The sequence below is a fragment of the Chlorocebus sabaeus genome, chromosome 21 (assembly GCF_047675955.1).
Source record: "Chlorocebus sabaeus isolate Y175 chromosome 21, mChlSab1.0.hap1, whole genome shotgun sequence".
Taxonomy (NCBI): domain Eukaryota; kingdom Metazoa; phylum Chordata; class Mammalia; order Primates; family Cercopithecidae; genus Chlorocebus; species Chlorocebus sabaeus.
In genome coordinates this window covers 17,916,974-17,939,144 of record NC_132924.1, presented here as the reverse complement: position 1 = coordinate 17,939,144, position 22,171 = coordinate 17,916,974, and the positions used below count along the sequence as shown (strand labels likewise).

The 22,171-nt window shown below is 44.3% G+C and overlaps 1 protein-coding gene and 1 long non-coding RNA gene across 2 annotated transcripts in view; one reads left to right on the top strand and one right to left on the bottom strand.

Moving 5' to 3' along the window:
- BLVRA (biliverdin reductase A) overlaps positions 1 to 18,475 on the top strand; it is a 43,529-nt gene extending 25,054 nt beyond the window's left edge. The window contains exons 4-8 of the mRNA XM_007981500.3: positions 2,135 to 2,254; positions 3,597 to 3,694; positions 11,626 to 11,733; positions 14,767 to 14,938; positions 18,110 to 18,475. Coding sequence (XP_007979691.1) covers positions 2,135 to 2,254; positions 3,597 to 3,694; positions 11,626 to 11,733; positions 14,767 to 14,938; positions 18,110 to 18,368 — 757 coding nt within the window. The 3' untranslated portion in view covers positions 18,369 to 18,475. The remainder of the gene's footprint in view (positions 1 to 2,134; positions 2,255 to 3,596; positions 3,695 to 11,625; positions 11,734 to 14,766; positions 14,939 to 18,109) is intronic.
- Positions 10,057 to 22,171, bottom strand: part of LOC119620625 (uncharacterized) — a 35,838-nt gene continuing 23,723 nt past the window's right edge. Inside the window, exon 3 of the long non-coding RNA XR_005237142.2 lies at positions 10,057 to 10,575. This is a non-coding gene — a long non-coding RNA (uncharacterized lncRNA). The remainder of the gene's footprint in view (positions 10,576 to 22,171) is intronic.

The window sequence follows — 22,171 nt, the reverse complement described above, 5'->3', positions numbered from 1 at the left end:
TACCCCTATACACACACACACACACACACACACACACACACACCACTCACCAGACTAATCCTGTATAACATCATTTGTCAATATTAATCGTGAACTAGATACCGGCATCAGACTAATCCTTTGTAACATCATTTATCCATTTTAATTGTGGACTAGGTGCAGGCACTGGGCTGGGCCTGGAGACATGGCAGTGAACAAGTTAGGCAACTCTTTTTCTAGTGCTTTAGAGACATCAGATAAATATTTAGACAAAGGGTAAGTAACGATTGTGATGGTCCATGCAGAAGTTTTTTCATGTTTTCGTTCATGGGGCCATCCTCTTCCTGCCTGTCTCAAAACGTGGCCCCACTTTTAAGGATTTAAAATGGGCTTTGGGGCACCAGGGAGACCTAGGAGTGCTAGAATCTGCGCTTGGCCAGCCTTCTCCTCCCCATAAGATTCCAAGGGAAGTGCACACAAATGGGAGAGCAAAGTTAAGATCAGGCAGCACAGTAACCCCATCACACCCCTGTCTGGAGCTGGAACCATGCACGGCACCTGGGTTCAAGGCTGAAGTGGGACCTCTCCTTTTCCCTTAAGCCCCAGTCCTCTGCCAGTTGGCTTCCAGATCAGCTCAGTGGGAACAGGTACACTACCCAGGTTGTGTGGGAGGATGGCCAGGTCACACCGCTGCATGACAGCCCTGCCAGTACTCACACAGTTTCCCTCTTCACATACCCTTCCCCCCAACCTACCTGCCAAGTTCTACCACCTCCCCAGGAAGCCTCTTGTGGTGGTGGTATGTACACGTGTGTGTGTGTGTGTCTTCCTCTAGCAGACTGAGCTCATTGAAAGGCAAGGATTTTCATTTGTTCTCCATGATTTCTCCTACAGCGCCTAGTACATAATAGGCAAATAATAAGTATTGCTGAAATTGAGCAATTTAGTTTGGGTGGCCCCATTAGAAGAAACCTAGCATAATACTTTTTGGGAACTAAATTTCCCCAAATGCTTTCTGCCTGCTGCAGCTCAGCTGGAGCTCTGAGCTGGCTGAGGGCCTCCTGCTTGCTGGCTGTCCCACATTCTCCCATGACTGCCACCCTTAGAGGGCTACTCTCCTGCCCCAGCCACTGCACTGGGCGGTGTATGGACTGCTGGGGCTTTGGCTCTTAGAACACTGCAGCTCCCCCATGCTCTAGAAGAGTCAAAAGGCCTTGGGTTGCCCTCCTGCCTCTGCTCCTGGTTAGTCAAGGCTATCACTGCCTATTATATGCTAGGCACTGTAGGAGAAATCGTGGAGAATGAATTCCTCACCTTCGAATGAGCTCAGTCTGCCAGAGGGAGGAAGACATACACATACACAGACACACACACACACACACGTATGCGTACATACTACTGGGCTTCGTTAGCTTAGCTATAAAGGAGCTTGAAGTCGCATGCCAGTTTGCACCCTAAATATGTTAGTATATTGGATTTGGATTAGGTTTGGTAGTCACAATGTTTGACCACGTGCTTGGAACTGGAAGTGACCATAGAGATCACTTCTCATGAGATAAAAGTAGATTGTTCCTTTTATTTTTATCTTATATTATTTTTGAGGAGTCTTGCTCTGTCACCCAGGCTGGAGTGCTGTGGCACAATCTCAGCTCACTGCAACCTCCATCTCCCGGATTCAAGTGATTCTCCTGCCTCAGTCTCCCAAGTAGCTGGGATTACAGGCATTCGCCGCCACGCTTGGCTAACTTTTGTATTTTTTGTAGAGACAGGGTTTCACCATGTTGGCCAGGCTGGTCTTGAACTCCTGACCTCAAGTGATCCACCCGCCTCAGTCTCCCAAAGTGCTGGGATTACAGGCTTGAGCCACTGCGCCCAGCTGTTTCTTTTATTTTAGAGATGAAGTAATTCAAGACTCGCTGAGGTCATACAAGCTGTGAATGGTACTGTTGGCACTCGGTGCCAGATCCCCTGACTTGAACCCTGAGGCTGTTTTTCTCACTCCACAATGGAAAACAACCTGGAAGTGGGAGAGAAGAAGCTCATTTCTTCATTTCTGGCAGCGGGTCACCAGGACCTTGTTGGGAGGAGGGGAGAAGGATGCTGCTCCTTTCTTCTGTCTACCACTGAGTTCCATTTCTCTGTTACTCTGAAATAGAAGGGAGCTTGGGAGCATTGATGGAGTCCAGCAGATTTCTTTGGAGGATGCTCTTTCCAGCCAAGAGGTGGAGGTTGCCTATATCTGCAGTGAGAGCTCCAGCCATGAGGACTACATCAGGTGGGTTTTCCACACAGGCAGTCCTTGCCTTACACAGCAGTGCAGTACTGGAAAAATGAGCAAGCAAGCTAAAACACCCTGCAAAAGTGTCAGAAGAGTCCATGAGAAAATTACAGTTGCTCTGTGACCAATCACAGAAATGTCAAAACATTAAGAAATTCTTATTGTTGGGTCTAAATATATAAGGAAATGAAAAAATAGTAAAATTAGTATTTAGTATGTGTAATTTGAAACATTAGAAACATTCAGAATTAAAGTGTTTTATTTTTCTGTAAAAACCCATCGAGAGTAGTTTTTAACAGTAGTGGCCTCCTTCTTCTCACCAGACAGTTTAGGATGTGGAGCCAGCATCCTTGGCGAATTATACTCCTTTCTCAGTTTGGATCAGCTTCCAACGTTTTCTCCTTTGTACTTTCAATGTCATAAAATAACAGTGAGAGTTCATTTAACCCTCAGAACCTGGCAGCTAACAGGGAAGTGCCAGCTGCCTTCCTCAGTCTAGCTTCCTTCTAGGTTCTTACAGCTGCTGCCACCATGCTGTTCCCACGGGTAAGATGCTTCCTCTTTATCAGTCTAGCTCTAGAGTGGACAAAAATACCTTTCCTTGGCTTTCCTTAACCTTTTCTGGCACTAGAGTGTATTTCGTTAAGAAAAGTGATTCTGTCATAAGTCCCATACTTATAAATATTTATATCCTGGTATCCACAGAATGAAATCTGAACTGCTGAGCACAGAAATCTAGGTCCTTCACGGTCAGGCTCCCAGCTACTTTTCTGACATTATCTTCCACGCTTTGTAGCCCACTCCCCTGCCACACTGAAATTTGTCATTTGGACAAAGCCCCACAAATGCCCAAGCCCCAACATACGGTGCTCACAGTGAAATATACTCATCATGTTGCACCTGGAAAATGTCTGCTCATACTTTGAGACCCAATTCACAGGTCCTTAGTGAAATCTTTTCAGACTGCCTCAGGCAAAGCTAGCTGCTGTGGGTTTTGTAGCCTTTATAGCTACCATGTGGTAATAGGAAATTTATTTGTTAATGTGTCTTTATTTCTCCTCCAGAGTAATTGGTAAATAGTACTTGGTTGAATAAATGAATGGTTGAATGTTCAAATTAACACGTAACTAGAAAGTCGTTCTGTCACAGGATAGGAGAAAACAATGTGGGATATAGTTCTTCCTCTATATCCCGTGGCACTGACTCCTACCCCCAGTCATGACACATTCACACACAGAAACTCTCATGCCTTTATAACATTCTGTTCTCTATTATGCAGAGCATTTTAGTGAAGCTTATTCGAAGTGTTCTTTCTCTCTATTTGTCTCGTGTACCAAAGGCAGTTCCTTAATGCTGGCAAGCACGTCCTTGTGGAATACCCCATGACACTGTCGTTGGCGGCCGCTCAGGAACTGTGGGAGCTGGCTGAGCAGAAAGGTAATGTACACTCTGTCTGTCTGGAATACAGACCCTCTTACCAAGAGTTTCTGCCTCCAGGATTTCTGTGATATCATCTTTATGCCTTTAAAACTTAACCCCATTTCAGATGTCTCCTCCTGGCTACACGGGCACTGTGGGCTCCCAACTGCCTCCTCACCCCAACACTGTAAGCACACATGGTGGAGGGCAGAAGGACGGGTGGGAAACTTTTGGTTAAAGCTTATCAGCTTATTTTACTCACTCTAAGGAAAAAATATGAATTAGTTTTCACCTATGCTTATGTCATGATATTATTTTGGCTTTATTCATGTGATACTTATATTGCTAAATGCTGGGATATCCTAAAAATGCTCAAATCAGAGAAACTGATTGTCTTACTTGCATAGTTGGTAGTTTTTGTTGTTTCTAAACAGGAACAACCATTTATTAAATATTTAGTATATGCTAGGAACTTGGAAACTCTGCTAAGCATTTCATATGTTATTTTGCTTAATTCTTCTAGAAACCCTTGGAGGTATATATTTTCTCTAGATTCTGTATAGAAAAACATGGTTCAAAGAAGGTAATTTGTACTAGATCACGAAACTAATAACATGACTACTAAACGGGAGGTAGAGATTTGAATCAAATCCTACTGGGCTCTTAAGTTCACATTTGTTCCCCTAAGCCATACCACCCTCCAGAAGGGAGAAATTAAGACTTTCCCAGACCAGGCGCAGCGGCTCATGCCTGTCATCCCAGCACTTTGGGAGGCCAAGGAACTCAGGACAACCCTGGGCAACATAATAAGACCCTGTTTCTACAAAAATCTTTTACAACTTTTTTTTTTTTTGGTGGGGGACAGAGTTTTGCTATGTCACCCAGGCTGGAGTTCAATGGCACCATCTCAGCTCACTGCAACCTCCGCCTCCTGGGTTCAAAGAATTCTTCCTCAGCCTCCTGAGTAACTGGGATTACAGGCACCCACCACCATGCCCAGCTGATTTTTGTATTTTTAGTAGAGGTGGGGTTTCACGATGTTGGCCAGAATGGTCTCGAGCTCCTGACCTCATGTTCCACCCACCTTGGCCTCCCAAAGTGCTGGCATGAGCCACCACGCCTGGCATACAAAATTTTTAATTACAAGAAGGAAAAAAAAAGACTCAGCTGGGCACAGTGGCTCACACCTGTAATCCCAGCACTTTGGGAGGCTCTGATGGGTAGATTATTTGAGCCCAGGAGTTTGAGACCAGCCTGGGCAACATGGCAAAACCCCATCTCTACTGAAAAAACAAAAATCAGCTGGGTGTGGTGGTGCACCCCTGTAGTCCCAGCTACTTAGAAGTTCACCTGAACCTTGGGAGGTTGAGGCTGCAGTGAACCATGATCGGGCCACAGCACTGTAGTCTGGGCAACAGAGTGAGACCCTGTCTCAAAAATAAAAATAAAAATTATTTAAAAGACTTGCCCAGACAAACAAAAACCAAGTGAGTTGATCACTACTAGACCTGCCCTACAGGAAATGCTAAAGGAGGTCTTTCAAGTTAAAGAAAACACTAGACAACAACACAAAAATATTGCTGTCTGGTAAAGGTAAATATACAGACAAATACACACTTCCGTAGTATTCTGATGTTGACATATAAATCACTTTAGGCCAGGCGCAGTGGCTCAAGCCTGTAATCCCAGGAACTGGGGAGGCCAGGGCAAGCAGATCATTTGAGGTCAGGAGTTCGAGACCATCCTGGCCAACATGGTGAAACCCCATCTCTACTAAAAATAAAAAAATTAGCTGGGTGTGGTGGCACATGTCTGTAGTCCCAGCTACTCAGGAGGCTAAGGCAGGAGAATTGCTTGAACCTGGGAGGCAGAGGTTGCAGTGAGCTGAGATGGTATGACTGCATTCCAGCCTGGGTAACACTGTGAAATTCTATCTCTAAATAAATAAATAAATATCACTTTAAATGCTGGTATAGAATTTAAAAGACAAAAACAAAAATACAAATCTATGTTAATGGATATATAGTATAAAAAGATGTAATTGGTAACATTAATAACAAATGGGGGGTCAGAGATATAAAGGAGTAGAATTTTGTATGTGAAGAATTTTGTATTTGAAGTTAAGTTGTTAGCAGTTTAAAACAGATTGTGCAGTCGGGTGTGGTGGCTCATGCCTGTCATCCCAGCACTTTGGGAGGCTGAGGCTGGTGGATCACCTGAGGTCAGGATTTCAAGATGAGCCTGGGCAACATGGTGAAACTCCGTCTCTAATAATAATACAAAAATTAGCTGGGCCTGGTGGCGTGTGCCTGTAATCCCAGTTACTCCAGAGGCTAAGGCACGAGAATCGCTTGAATGCAGAAGGTGAAGGTTGCAGTGAGCCAGGATTGCGCCATTGCACTTTAGCCTGGGCGACAGAGTGAGACTTCATCTCAAAAATTAAATAAATAAATAAATAAATAAATAAATAATATAGATTGTGCCTGTAATCTCAGCACTTTGGGAGGCCGAGGCGGGTGAATCACCTGAGGTCAGTAGTTCAAGACCAACCTGGCCAACATGCTGAAACCCCATCTCTACTAAAAATACAAAAATTAGCCGGGTGTGGTGGCACACACGTGTAGTCCCAGCTACTAGGGAGGCTGAGGCAGGAGAATTGCTGGAACCCAGGAGGCAGAGGTTGCAGTGAGGGAGATTGCACCACTGCACTCCAGCCTGGGCAACAGAGCGAGACTCTGTTCAAACAAAACAATACAAAACTGATGAGATGTAATGAAAGCAGTACTAAGAGAGAAGTGGATAGTTGTAAATGCTTACATTAAACAAGAAGAAAGATCTCAAATCAACATCCTAACTTTACATTTCAAGGGACTAGGAAAAGAAGAGCAAACTCAATCAAAAATTAGCAGAAAAAAGCAAGTAAATATTAGAACATAAATAAAATAGAGAGTAGAAAAGCAATAGAAAAAAAAAACAACAACAAAACCAAGTGTTAGTTTTTTGAAGAAAATCCATAAAATTGACAGAATTTTAGCAGATTAAGAAAAAAACAGTCAGCTGGGCACAGTGGCTCACGCCTGTAATCCCAGCACTTTCGGAGGCCAAGGAGGGCAGATCACAAGGTCAAGAGTCAAGACCAGCCTGGCCAAAATAGTGAAACCCCGTCTCTACTAAAAATACAAAAATTAGCCAGGTATGGTGGCACGTGCCTATAGTCCCAGCTACTCAGGAGGCTGAGGCAGGAGAATCACTTGAACCTGGGAGGTGGAGGTTGTGGTGAGCGGAGGTTGTGGTGAGCTGAGATTGTGCCACTGCACTCCATCTAGCCTGGGCAACAGAGCGAGACTCTGTCTCACAAAAAAAAAAAAAAAAAAAAGGCCAGGTGCAGTGGCTCATGCCTGTAATCCCAGCACTTTGGGAGGCCGAGGCAGGCGGATCACAAGGTCAGGAGATTGAGACCATCCTGGCTAACATGGTGAAACCCTGTCTCTGCTAAAAAAAAAAATACAAAAAATTAGCTGGGCGTGGTGGTGGGCGCCTATAGTCCCAGCTACTTGGGAGGCTGAGGCAGGAGAATGGCGTGAACCCAGGAGGCGGAGCTTGCAGTGAGCATAGACTGTGTGCCACTGCACTCCAGCCTGGGCAACAGAGCGGGACTCTGTCTCCAAAAAAAAAAAAAAGAAAAAAAGAGTAAAGACTCAAACTAAAGTCATAAGGGAAAGAGGAGACTTTACAGCCAATGCTGCTGAAATAAAAAGGATTATGAGACTACAATGAACAGTTATACAACTGTTATACTCCAACAATCGGATAACCTAGAAAGGGATAAATACCTAGTAGCATATAACCTACTAAGACTGAATCATGAAGAAACAAAAATTGAACAGATTTTATAACTAGTAAGGAGATTGAATCAGTAATTAAACACCTCCCAATAAAGAAAAGCCTAAAACCAGATGGCTTCACTGGAGAATTCTACCAAGTGTTTCAGTGTCTTCAAAAAGTGGTCCCAGGAAAACAGGATATCCACATGCAAAAGAATGAAGTTGGACACTTACCTTACACCATATTTAAAAATCACTCAAATGAATTAAAGAACTAAATTTAAGACCTAAAACTATAATATTGTTAGAAGAAAACATGGGAAAGCATCATGACATTGGATTTGGCAATAATGTCTTACATACGACATCAAAAATACAGGCAAAAAAAGCAAAAACAGATAAATGGACTAATCAAACTTAAAACCTTCTGTGCCTCAAAGGAAGCAATCATCCGGGTGAAAAAGCAGTCTATGTAATGGGTGAAGATATCTGCAAATCTTATCTTTAATAAGAAACCAATATCCAGAATGTCTAAAGAACTCTACAACTCAACAACAACAAACAAACCAAATAAACGGATTTTAAAATGGGCAAAGGACTTGGATAGACATTTTTCTGAAGAAATTATACAGATGGTAAACAATCATATGGAAAGATGCTCAATACCACTAATCCTTATAGAAATGCAAATCAAATCCACAACCACATCAGTCAGCAGCCATCAACATGGAAGCAAGACCTTCCTCCAGCAAAAAGATGGAGGATCAGATGGTAGCATTTTTTGTTTGTTTGTTTTTATTTTTTGGTTTTTTAAGACAGTCTTGCCCTGTTGCCTAGGCTTGAGTGCAGTGGCGCAATCTCAGTTCACTGCAACCTCCACATCCTGGGTTCAAATGATTCTTGTGCCTCAGCCACCTGAGTAACTGGGATTATAGGTGCACACCACCACGCACAGCTAATTTTTCTATTTTTAGCAGAGATGGGGTTTCACCATATTGGCCAGGCTGGTCTCGAACTCCTGGCCTCAAGTGATCCACCCGCCTGAGCTTCCCAAAGTGCAGGAATTACAGGCATAGGCCACCATGCCCAGCTCAATAATGTATTTTTAAATTAAGGTATATACATTGTTTTCCTAAACATAGTGTTATCACATACTTAACAAACTACTATATAGTATAAACATAACTTGTATATGCATCGAGAAACTAAAATATTCATGTGACTCCCTTTATTGCAATATTCACTTTATTGTGGTGGTCTGGAATGAAACATGCAGAATCTCTGAGGTATGCATGTAACCACATAGAACCATCAAAATCCGGAAATTGGCACTGGTACATTACAACAATCTAATCCTCAAACCTCATTCACATTTCACCAGTTGTCCCAATAACATTCTTTATGGCAAAATGACTGAGTTCAAAACCATGTATTATCTTTTGTTGACATGTCACTTTTAGTATCCTTCATTCTGGACAGTTCCTCTGTCTTTTCTTGACAATTATAAATATTACAGTTAGTTATTGTGTAAAATGTCCCTAAGTTTGAATATATCTGATGTTTCTTCATGATTAGATGGGGTATGCATCTTTCACAGAAATATTATGGAAGCAGCCAGGCACAGTGGCTCACGCCTGTAATCCTAGCACTTTGGGAGGCCAAGGCAGGCAATCACTTGAGGTCAGGAGTTCGAAACCAGCCTGGCCAACATTGTGAAACCCTGTCTCTACTAAAAATACCAACAAAATTAGCCAGGCATGATGTGGGCACCTGTAATCCCAGCTACTCGGGAGGCTGAGGCAGGAGAATTTGTTGAACCCGGGAGGCAGAGGTTGCAGTGAGCCGAGATCACATTCACTGTACTCCAGCGTGGGTGACAGAGTGAGACTCCATCTCACACACACCAAAAAAAAAGGAAACGATGCTGTTTTTCACATTGTGTTCTGTCAGGTAACATCCTTTATCAGTTCATCTAATTACTAATGATATAACTTCATTAGGTGGTGTCTGACGGGCTTTTCCACTGAAAGTTACTTTTTTTCCCTTTGTAATCAGTGCTTATTTTGTAAGAAGGTAGTTTATAACTAGTTAAATATCCATTCTCATCACACTTTCTGATATTCATTTATTATTTTATGTCAGTAGGAACTCATGGCTTTGTTTTTCTATTCAGTGCTGTTGTTACTTTTTATTATTCATATTGATGTCCACATTGTTACAAATTTGCTCAGTGGGTAACCTCTTCCTGCCAGCTCCCTTGTCATTTTGTTATGTTTCCATTATTCTTTGAATTCTTGCTTTCTGTCAGAAAGTGGTTAAGGCTCATCTTGTACTTTCTCTGTCTCAGCCTTGGAATTAGTCAGTTCTCCAATGGCTAGTAACGTTTTGATGGCAAGATTGGACACTGGGTGTGCTTATGGCTTTGGGCTATCTCTGCAAGCCCTTTCAGTGAACAGACCTGGGAATATATAGATACGGATGTGTGTGTGTATTGTGGTTACCATGTGTGTTTATCATAATCAGGCATTGAGTGAATGACAGAAAAACAACCAAAGACACAGTTGAAAAATTCAGTTTCTTTAACAACCATGGATATGGAAACACAGAGACTGTTACATAGTGCTGGGGAAAATACAACATGTTCCCCAGAGTTTCATGGCAGTGGGGGTGGGAGGCGGTGGGCGAAACTACCTGCGAGGAGAAAAGCTTCTACTTATTGCAAAGCATTTTGTGCCATTTAGTTGTTGCAAAGCCATTTTGTGCCAGAAAGCTTCTACTTATCACAAGAAGTTCTCTTTGCCACATTCACATCTTAGGGAGTGGGTGGGAAGGACCCCATCCTCCCACACACCTGACATTTCTGGGGACTCCTGCGACAGACATCCTCCTCACTCCTGAGGTGCAGGACAAGCCCAGAGCATTTGGCAGCATTTGCTGTGAAGCTGAGTTAGACAAAGGCAACTGTCCCAGGAGCATCTCCCACTGGCCCAGATTTCTGTTTCCGTGAAACCGTAGATCATAACCACACTTTGTACTTAATCACAAATAGTTCTGGTGCTTTAGGAAGCTTCTGGCCTAGAAATGAAAAAAAATTTTATAGAGCAAAAAAAATTGTTAACAGCTTTCTTTTATAATCCAAAATTTATTTTATTTTATTAATTTTTTTCCTTTTTGAGACAGACTGGAGTGCAGTGGCACGATCTTGGCTCACTGCAACGTCCACCTCCCAGGTTCAAGTGATCTTCCCAGTTCAGCCTCCCAAGTAGCTGGGACTACAGGTGCCTGCCACCATACCCAGCTAAATTTTTGTATTTTTTGTAGAGGCCAGGTTTTGCCATGTTGCCCAGGCTGGTCTCAAACTCCTGAGCTTAGGTGATCCACTTGCCTTGGCCTCCCAAAGTGCTGGGATTACAGGCATGAGCCATCATGCCTGGCCATGTTCTTACTCTGTTGGATTTTCCTGCTGTACTGCCTCTTCCTGTCTAGAACAGTAGCTAACTCCTGGCCCACAGATACATCACTGATCTCATCTTGCCTTTGAACATGGGTAGATACCATCTTGTTCTCTTAGATTTTCATTTCATTTCTCAGGTTTTCCTTTCATTAATTTCTCTTTTTTTCTTTTTCTTTTTGAAATGGAGTCTCACTCTGTCGCCCAGGCTGGTGTGCAGTGATGCCATCTTGGCTAACTGCAACTTCCGCCTCCCGGGTTCTAGCGATTCTCCTTCCTCAGCCTCCCAAGTAGCTGGGCTTACCGGTGCCCACCACCACACCTGGATAATTTTTGTATTTTTAATAGAGACAGGGTTTCACCATGTTGGCCAGGCTGGTCTGGAACTCCTGACCTCAGGTGATCCGCCAGCCTTGGCCTCCCAAAGTTTATAGGGTTTATAGGCGTGAGCTACTGTGCGTGGCCTTCATTTCATTCATTTCTGTTGTAAGCTTAGAAGTGGCAGCCTCTTCAGCTGGGGTGGGTGACAGTGGTAGGGAGGCAATCCTGGCTGTGTGCCCAGGGCAGTTATCAGTACTTCATGTCCTGTGTTAGGGGATGACAGAGTACACTCCAGGATGCACACCTAGACACAACTGACAACTGCCCTTTTTATTCCGTTTTTGTCATTACAGGAAAAGTCCTGCATGAGGAGCATGTTGAACTCTTGATGGAGGAATTTGCATTCCTGAAAAAAGAAGTGGTGGGGAAAGACCTGCTGAAAGGATCACTCCTCTTCACAGGTGAGTGCTAGGTGGGATCACAGGTCACGTGTGAGGTCCAAAGACCAGCCAGATTCTTTCCTGGCTCTCTAGTATGGGAGCTTGTATTCATTTCTGCTCAAGACTCTCTGACTCAGGGCTAATTTAATTTTCCCAGATGAGATTTAATTGCTTGGTGGCCCTTGGGTAAAGAGTATATTAGAAATCTCAAGCTTATTTATGCTCCGTCCCAATCTATTAACTAGTTGGAGATTATTTTTCAACAGGAAGTTGCACATTAAAACTCTTTTAAAAGGACTGAGAGATAGGTGCTCGGAGAGGAGAACATTTTTATACTTCCTTGCAAAGCAAATACAATATGAAGAGTTCCCTTCCTCCTCTAGCAAGTTATAAGGATGTTGGTGGCAACCACAATATTGTTTTTTTTCTTTTTTGCTAAGGTCTTACTCTGTTGCCCAGGCTGGAGTGCAGTGGTGCAGTCATAGCTCACTGTAGCCTCAACCTCCCAGGCTCAAGCAGTCCTCCCACCTCAGACTTCCAAGTAGTTGGAACCACAGGTGTGCGCCACAACACCCAGCTAATTTAAAAATTTTTGTAAACAGTGTCTCTCTATGTTGCCCAGCCTGGTCTCAAACTCCTAGGCTCAAGTGATCCGCCTGTCTTGACCTCCCAAAGTGCTGGAATTACAGGCATGAGCCACCGTACCCAGCTGACCACAGTATCTGATCTGCTGTATATGTAGCTGTTTACTTGATGTTGGTTCTCTCTGAGCAGCTCCGTTAGCAATAGGAAATGGGCATGCAGAAAGCTCCTGCTCTTGTGGTCACTTTTGGATGGGCTCCTTCTCTGGCTATATCGTTGGGCACCTGAGCCACCATTCCTGAGGCCTTTCATTACAGAAAGGAGACCCTGGGGGACATGGCCTTGCATTTTTGCATAGTAAAGCCACTGATACATAGGAGAACCTCATTTCAAAATCTTTCTTCATCCTTGAAAATGGTAATGTGAGTACAAACCATTAATTTGTACCATATTAAGTATGTGATGTGCATTATCTTAATCCATATGACAATCCTATAAAGTGGTATTCACCACCCCCACTATACAGATAAACTGAAGCTCAAAGACACGAGTGGCTTCACAGAGGTAATGTAGCGGTCATGAGACAGAGCTGGATTGGAGCTCAACTCTCTAAGTGGCTGGAACTGTTGTGGGTGGCTGCTTAGTATTCTGTCCGAAGAACTAGGCTGGGCACAGTGGCTTATGCCTGTAATTCCAGCACTTTGGGAGGCTGAGGCAGGTGGATCACCTGAGGTCAGGAGTTCGAGACCAGTCTGACCAACATGGTGAAACACCATCTTTACTAAAAAAATACAAAAATTAGTCGGGCATGGTGGCACACACCTGTAATGTCAGCTACTTGAAAGGCTGAGGCAAGAAAATTGCTTTAACCCAGGAGACAGAGGTTGTAGTGAGCCGAGATTGCGCCACTGCACAGCCTAGGTGACAACGAGACTGTGTCTCAAAAACAAACAAACAAAAAAAAAACAACTAGAGCAGACAGTAACCAGCCCTGGCGAAGTCTTTTTATTTTGTAAGTTTGATACTTAGGCCCTACTGATTTCAAACCACATTGTCTATGAAAATTTTAATTTTTGTTTGGATTTACATATAACATTACTTTTTAAGAATATACTCATTGTTATTAGTCATTGTTTTCAGTGAATATCAAGGCCATAAGAAATGTTTTGTTTATAATGTAATGTAACAGATATGAAGTATTTTAAACTTAGGTTATGTTTAAGATTTTGGCTGGAGGCAGACAGGAGCAGTATCTTGACCAAATGGATTTCTCACACCAATAGTCTTTTTTATATTTATATATATATTTTTTGAGATAGGGTGTCACTCTGTCATCCAGGCTGGAATGCAATGGTATAATTATGGCTCACTGCAGCCTTGAACTCCTCAGGCCCAGATGATCCTCCCACCTTAGCCTCCTGAGTAGCTGGGGCTGCAGGTGTGCACCACCACACCTGCCTAATTTTGTGTGTGTTTTTTGTAGAGACAGAGTCTTGCTATGTTGCCTAGGCTGGTCTTGAACTCCTGGGCGCAAGCCATCTGCCAGCCTTGGCGTCCCAAAATGCTGGTATTATAGGCATGAGCTACTGTACTCGGCCTTTTTAGGCTTAGTACAACCTCCACCTCCCAGGCTCAAGTGATTCTCCTGCCTCAGTCTCCCTAGCAGCTGTTACCAGCACCTGTCACCATGCCCGGGTAATTTTTGTATTTTTTTTTAGTAGAGATGGGGTTTGCCATGTTGGCCAGGCTAGTCTCGAACTCCTGACCTCAAGTGATCCACCCACCTTGGTCTCCCAAAGTGCTGGGACTACAGGCATGAGCTACCACGCCTGACCCCAGTACTCTTTTGAGTATACTTTTTTGTTCACAAGATTAGGAAGACTAAGAAAACATTTAACATTGTATCAATTTTCTTGATATTGAAATAGCTCAAAGGTATTGCCATTTTCTCCATACCTTCACACCTTATTGCCACTTACATAGGGTAGTTATAAGAATACAGGCTTGTGGGGCTAAAATATCTTGATTCTTCTACTTTTACCAGACTACTTTAAATCATTAATTAAAAAGGATATATATGTATGTATATGTAGGTACGTGTTTGTGTGTGTGTGTGTGTGTGTTTATGTATGTGCATCTACATATGTGTACATATATATATTAGAAGCCTGAAACTTTTTTATTATCCTGTTTGGCTGGATTGACTGCTGTTTCCAGTAGAATGTTTTACTAAAACTGAATTTAATAAACAGGAAAAGACAGAAATGCTTTTATGATAGAGTTTAAATTCAGTTACCTGAGTTTTCATCAGTATCATTAATCATCTTGCCTGCCTACCACGTAAGGCAAGGTCCCATTGTGCTGATCACTCAGCCACACCTTTTCACATCCCCGCCAGCCCCGGCCCAGGGTCCTGCTCTCCACCTGGCATTCTTGCTTCCCAGTTCCCACAACATTTGTGATTTCCCACAGCTGGCCCGTTGGAAGAAGAGCGGTTTGGCTTCCCTGCATTCAGTGGTATCTCTCGCCTGACCTGGCTGGTCTCCCTCTTTGGGGAGCTTTCTCTTGTGTCTGCCACTTTGGAAGAGCGAAAGGAAGATCAGTATATGAAAATGACAGTGTGTCTGGAGACAGAGAAGAAAAGGTAAGTCATCAGAAGCCATGAGGAGGAGGAAATTTAAGGATATCCTAGTACATTCGCAGGTATGATCCAGAGGGAGCCCTGAGGGGCTAGACCCTCACTCCCAGCTCCAGAAGGGCTGTCTACTTCTGCAGATGGAGTGCTGAGATCGCACTTGTGTTGCCTCATCTCATCCTCTCAGCAGCCCTGTGAGGTAAAGAAGGCAAACATAATCCCATCTGCCAGTCAGTAGACAGAGGCTTACAGAATGCCAGCAGGTTGCCTAAGTCGCACAAGTCATTCATAGCAGATTTAGTAGTGGAAATTATGTTAACTTGGCTGGGCATGGTGGTTCAGGCCTGTAATCCCAGCACTTGGGGAGGCCAAGGGTGGTGGTTTATCACCTGAGGTCAGGAATTTGAGACCAGCCAGGCCAACATGGTGAAACCCCGTCTCTACTAAAAATGCAAAAATTAACCGGGTGTGTTGGCGCACGCCTGTAGTCCCAGCTACTTGGCAGGCTGAGGCAGAATTGCTTGAACCTGGGAGGCAGAGGTTGCAGTGAGCTGAGATCAGGCCACTGCATTTCAGCCTGGACAACAGAGCAAGACTCCTTCTTGAAAAAAAAAAAAGAAAGAAAGAAAGAAAGAAAAAGAAATTATGTTAACTGTGACCTGATTTTTTTCCAGTGTTTTCTATGAAAGTTTTCAGGCATATTGTGAAGTTGAAAGAATTTTTCAGTAAACACCCGTCCACCTAGACTCTGCCATTAACACTGTACACGTTCCCTGCAGGGCTACACATTCACCCCTCGGTGGAGCCAGAGTGTGAGGTTCTGTGCTTCAGCTTTAGCATCCCATCACCCTGTCACACTGTTCCCAAAACGTTCTGACTTATTTCTCATACCAAGTCTTTTTTAACAAAAACACATTCATAATTTTCCTCCCAAAGCACCTGGGCTCTGTAAATTATTTAGAACAGTAAGGGATTTAGAGTGTTTCTAGGTGCCTTTCCAGAGAGGTGGGTCTCCTGGTAGTAAAAGAAGCAGATGTTGGGTATTTTAAAAAGAAAAAAGAATTTGAGTCCCTGAATGAAGCCTGATCTAGTCCATTTTGAGGAGTTTCTTCTTCACTAGGAAAAGGCAGAGAGGCCTGGCAGATGAAGGCAAAGCACATGGAACTCAGCATTGCTGCCTATGGAATGACCAACAGTGGTGGCCCAGGCTCTAGTGTGGCCATGTGAGTGTTAGGATTGCAGCCATGGTCAGACCTGTACACAGACAGTTGTAGTACCCTGTAATTAGAGGTAAAGATACTGTAGGGTGCTGTAGGAGCACAGGGAAGGGGAACCTGTACTAGGTCAGCTCATGCTTCTGACGGGAGGCAGTGCCTTGTTTGGTCTTGAAGTTGAGTAGGAGTCAATGAGGAAGCAAGATGTGGGGGAGGCAGAGGCTGACTCTCTCTCTCTCTCTTTTTTTTTTTGAGATAGAGTCTCCCTCTGTCACCCAGGCTAGAGTGCGGTGGTGCGATCTCAGCTCACTGCAACCTCCACCTCCCAGGTTCAAGCGATTCTCTTGCCTCAGCCTCCCGAGTAGCTGGGATTACAGGTGCCTGCCACCATGCCTGGCTCATTTTTGTATTGTTAGTAGAGATGAGGTTTCACCATGTTGGCCAGAATGGTCTCAAACTCCTGACCTCAAATGATTTGCTCACCTTGGCCTCTCAAAATGCCGGGATTACACACGTGAGCCACTGCACCCGGCCCTGACTCTCATTTTTGCACAGGAGAGGCAAGTATCAGATGAGGGGTTGGGACAGAAAGCAGTTAATATAATATAATAATAACTTCTTAAAATCATAGTACTTTCCATGTCCCAAACTGCATTTTTAAAAAATTTTTTATCTCCTTATTTATTTATTTTGAGACCGGGTTATGAGACTGGCTGATTTTCATATTTTTGGGTAAGATGGGTTTTTGCCATATTGTCTAGGCCGGTCTCAAACTCCTGGGCTCAAACAATCCACCCACATTAGCCTCCACGCCTGGCCACAAATTGCATTTTTATCTCACAGTGTCACAGCAGGATAGGTAAAGCTGTATACTTATTACCATTACTTATTTTTACTAGTAAGGAAATTGAGGTACAAGAAAGATCTTGACATTCTGCATTCCCTCAAATCCCAAGATTCCATATTATTTATAAGGACACGAGACGCCGGAAACGGTGGCTCACGCCTGTAATCCCAGCACTTTGGGAGGCTAAGGCAGTTGGATCACCTGAAGTCAAGAGTTCAAGACCAGCCTGGCCAACATGGTGAAACCTCATCTCTACTAAAAATACAAAAATTAGCCAAGCATGGTGGCAGGTGCCTGTAAACCCAGCTACTGGGGAGCCTGAGGCAGGAGAATCACTTGAACCTGAAGGCAGGGGTTGCAGTGAGCCGAGACTGCACCACTGCACTCCAGCCTGGGCAACAAGAGCAAACATCTCAAAAAAAAAAAAAAAGGACATGAGAAATTTTCTTAGGAAGACTATGTAGAATACCTCAAGTTTATTTTTATTCAGTGTCAAAATAAAGCACTGAATAAATTGCATTAAAATTAATCTTTGTTACCATCTCCTAGAATATTTGCTAGACTGCACTATGAGCTTTTAAAACTAGTCATGGGAGGCCAGGTGCGGTGGCTTATGCCTGTAATCCCAACAGTTTGGGAGGCCAAGGCAGCTGGGTTACCTGAGGTCAGGAATTCAAGACTAGCCTGGCTGACGTGGCAAAACCCCATCTCAACTAAAAATATTTTTTAAAAAGTAGCCAGACGTGGTGGCAGGCGCGTGTAATCCCAGCAACTTAGGAGGCTGAGGCAGGAAAATAGCTTGAACCCAGAAGGCGGAGGTTGCAGTGAGTCAAGACTGCACCACTGCGCTCCAGCCTGGGCGACAGAACAAGGCTCCATCCCAGAAAAAAAAGAAAAAAAAAGTCACTGAAGGAATTCCCCTGCTTGATGGCAAAATTAAATAAAAGACTTTTTGGCTGTGAGGTTGACACAGTCACCCACAGCCTCTGGGAGGCTAGTGACTGCAAGGAGGATGGGTACCTGACAAGGACCTGTTACCAGGCGGTCTGGTGCCAGCAAGCACCCACTTGTGCTCTTGTGTAATCTCTAACATGATTCTTTTGTCTTCTGTCTTTGCAGTCCACTGTCATGGATTGAAGAAAAAGGGCCTGGTTTAAAACGAAACAGATACTTAAGCTTCCATTTCAAGTCTGGGTCCCTGGAGAATGTGCCAAATGTAGGAGTGAATAAGAACATATTTCTGAAAGATCAAAATATATTTGTCCAGAAACTCTTGGGCCAGTTCTCTGAGAAGGAACTGGCTGCTGAAAAGAAACGCATCCTGCACTGCCTGGGGCTTGCAGAAGAAATCCAGAAACATTGCTGTTCAAGGAAGTAAGAAGAGGAGGTGATGCAGCACTTCCAAGATGGCACCAGAGTTTGGTTCTTCTCAAGAGTTGACCATTATCTCTATTCTTACAATTAAACATGTTGGGGAAACAAGAATCTTATTGTTATGAACTGTGTTGGGATATTTGGGGTTAGGGGCTATGCAGTGGGGACAAGGCGAGAATGAACTCGTTGATTGAGTTGAACTAAATGCTTTGTAAGTCTGATTTCACTTACTCCTCCTATGAGATGGATACTAGCAGACTTTTTTTTTTTGAGACCTAGTCTCACTCTGTCACCCAGGCTGAGTATAGTGGCACCATCTCGGTTCACTGCAGCTTCCACCTCCTGGGTTCAAGCGGTTCTCCTGCCTCAGCCTCCCAAGGAGCTGAGGATTACAGGCATATGCCACCATGCCTGCCTAATGTTTGTATTTTTAGTAGAGACGAGGTTTTGCCACATTGGCCAGGCGGGTCTCGCTCGAACTCCCAACCTCAGGTAATCCACCTGCCTCAGCCCCTCCCAAAGTGCTGGGATTACAGGCATGAGCCACCATGCCTGGCACCAGGTCTCTTTTCACTGTATACTAGAAAATGTTGTTTGAACAGAACCCTCTGAGATGATGGAGCCACTGCCCTTCTACTCTTGTGTTCTCAGCTGCCTTCTCTACCCTGGGGGTTGCTGCTGCTGCTGGAGCCCACACAGGCCATGTGCCACTGTGGCATTTTGTAAGCACTCCTGCCTCTGAAAGTGGCACCCCATGCCCCAGTCACAGTTCTTTCAGAGTGTCACAGAAGGAAATAATCCAAATGTATTCCTCAGCAATCTGTCCCTCTGTCCAATTTGAAGGAAAAAAAAAAGCCCTTAATCCTACTGTACTAATGCTCCTAAGTGTTGGGGGATCCTCCAGGAGGGCCTTGTGTCTCCAGGCAAGAGTCAACACAGCGGTGCCCTTTGCCCTTCAGCCCCTCTCCCTGTGGCAGCAGTGACACAGTGCCTGTCTGGTGAAGCTGGAAGAGGGACTAAGCACATGACACCCAGCCACCCTCTCCCTCTGAACCGATATCCTTAGGATGCACCCGAGCTTGTCCACGTGGCAGATGACTGAGGCAGACTCCTCCTCTGCAAGTAGATGACCTGCAGCTGTGATGAAGAATTGAGTTACCCTAAGACAGGGCAGTTACCCTAAGAGACAGCCTAAGAGTTACCCTAAGACAGAGCCTAAGAGTTAACCTAAGACAGAGTTACCCTGCAGGGAGCCAAAGGCCCGTGGGACGTGACCAACTCAGCATTCCGCTGGAGGATATATGATCAAACAGCAAACTATTTATCATGAATGCAGGATGTGGGCAAACTCACACTGCCTTGCCACCAAAAGGTTTGCTGAGGGACATCACTCCCTGGCGCCAGGCTCCTGGAAGTTATCTATTGAGAAATCTAGTGCCTATTATTCAAAGGATGCAGTCCTGCAAGCCTGCTGTGAACCAAATGACCGACAATTACCCGACAACCATCCTCCCACTTTATCTCTTTCGCCTAATAAATACAGAGGGCTGTGTAAAGCTCAGGGCCCTTGTCCACTACAGGCAAGATGCCCCTGACCCCTTCTTCCAAATATACTCTTTTGTCTCTTGTCTTTTATTCCCGCATTTGGCCCCCTTTGTTCAGTCCCCCAAGGTCTATGCAGATTATAAGTGGCGCCCCAAACAGCAACAGGATCAGTTGCTCTGCGTAGTGGCATCTGAAAACACAGGACTTCGAGGACATGAATGAAGAAGGTCTGCTGGAGCAGAGGAACTGAAATTGACAAGGCGAATGGGGACCCCGAAACGAGTCTGTGGCAGCAGATAGAAGGTCAGTGCCCTAAAGAGGTACTGATCAGTACCATAAAGAGGTACTGGGAGCAGTGCTTTAAAGAAATACTGGAAATAGGAAGTTTTCTGAATCAGGGTAGTAAGGGGAAGAATTTGTCTATTGAAGAAAAACGTTATGTGCAGTTGCTTGAAGTTCTGTTGAGACAGTCTGGAGCTCAGGTTAATTCGCAGACACGAACTAACCTCCTGCAGGAGCCATAAAAGGTTGTTACGCATAACCCATGGTTTCCACAGGCAGACACTCTTGATGTGGAAAATTGGGATGAAGCAGGAGAAGGATTAAAACAGGCTCATCAAAAAGGTCTTAGCTGATTCTTCTGTTTTCTCCACTTAGAGTTTAGTTCGTACTGTACTTCTACCATTATCTCCTTATTATTCTGTGGGACAGCAGGCTGAATCTAAAAATCTGAAAGAATCTGTTGTCCCACCAACAGCTCCAGTTGAAAATAAAAAACAGGAGAGGGAGGATACAAATTGGCCTCTACTGCCTCCCCGAATTGCAGAAACATCCGTACCGCCTCCTTCGGTAGCAGAAATAGAAACCCCAATACAAAGAATTTTACACTGCTGTCATACGTGGAGAGCCCCTAGGACCTTGCGCTTTTCCTATTTCCGTAAGGCCTGATCCAAATAATCCACAGCAGTTTATTCACAAACACACCACACTGGAATTTCAGTTGTTGAAGGAATTAAAAACTAATGTGGTCAATAAAGGAGTACAAAGCCCATGGTTCCCAGAGGAAGGAATGCTAGATGTAGAACTCTGGGAACAAGTGGGGAGAAATCTTTTTCTTTTTTTTGAGACAGAGTCTCGCTCTGTCGCCCAGGCTGGGTGCAGTGGCCGGATCTCAGCTCACTGCAAGCTCCGTCTCCTGGGTTTACACTATTCTCCTGCCTCAGCCTCCCGAGTAGCCAGGACTACAGGTGCCTGCCACCTTGCCCGGCTAGTTTTTTTTGTTTGTTTTTTTTTGTTTGTTTGTTTTAGTAGAGACGGGGTTTCACCATGTTAGCCAAGATGGTCTCAATCTCCTGACCTCGTGATCTGCCCGTCTTGGCCTCCCAAAGTGCTGGAATTACAGGCTTGAGCCACTGCGCCCGGCTGTGGGGAGAAATCTTAAACAACATCAGGTGCAAAGGCATCAAGTCCCAGTAAAATCTTTAATGTTATGGGCTTTAATTAGAGCAGCCCTGGCTCAGTTACACACAGAAGAGCCTAAAAAGAGGAAGGAGGAGAAAATGTCACCTGCCTTATCACCTCCTCTTCCCCCAACCCCAATATCACGAGGCCAAAATAACAGGAAACAGAGGTCTTACCTAAGCCTCCTCCTCCAATAGATAGGAGAAAGGACAGAGGATATGCCACAGTCATCAGTCTGTTAGATATGATTTCTAAATTTCTCTTCAAAGAATCAGTGTCAGTATGTTCAATTCTTTGCCTTCTACTTTTACTTCCTTGTAAAGCAACCTTTTTCAATTACCTGTTCCACCCTGACTCATTCCTATTACCTGCTCCACCCTGACTCATTCCAATTTCCTGCTCTGCCATAACCATTTTTCCCGCCAAACCACTCACCCCCATCACTCTCTTTAAATTAGCCAACTGGAGTAAATTTAGCCTGTGTGGTCTAACCCTAGCCAATAGGGGAATGACATAGCAGCAGGGGCCATGTGCATCAGGGATAAGACCCCCTTCCCCTACCTTGTCTGAGTGTACGCTCACCATTGCTCCATCTGTAAGGGTGCACCCTTCTATAGAAGTACATTGACTTGCTGAGAATTAAAAAGAAAATGTTATATTCTAGTGCTATTTCTTTTGCGGCACCGAAATTTTACTTATAACAATTTGGGGGCTTGCCTGTAATTACATTCCCCTCCAGGGGTGGTCTCAGCGCCTCTCTCATGAGGAGGCACGCTCCACCCCTTTGTGGTGGCCTCAAGG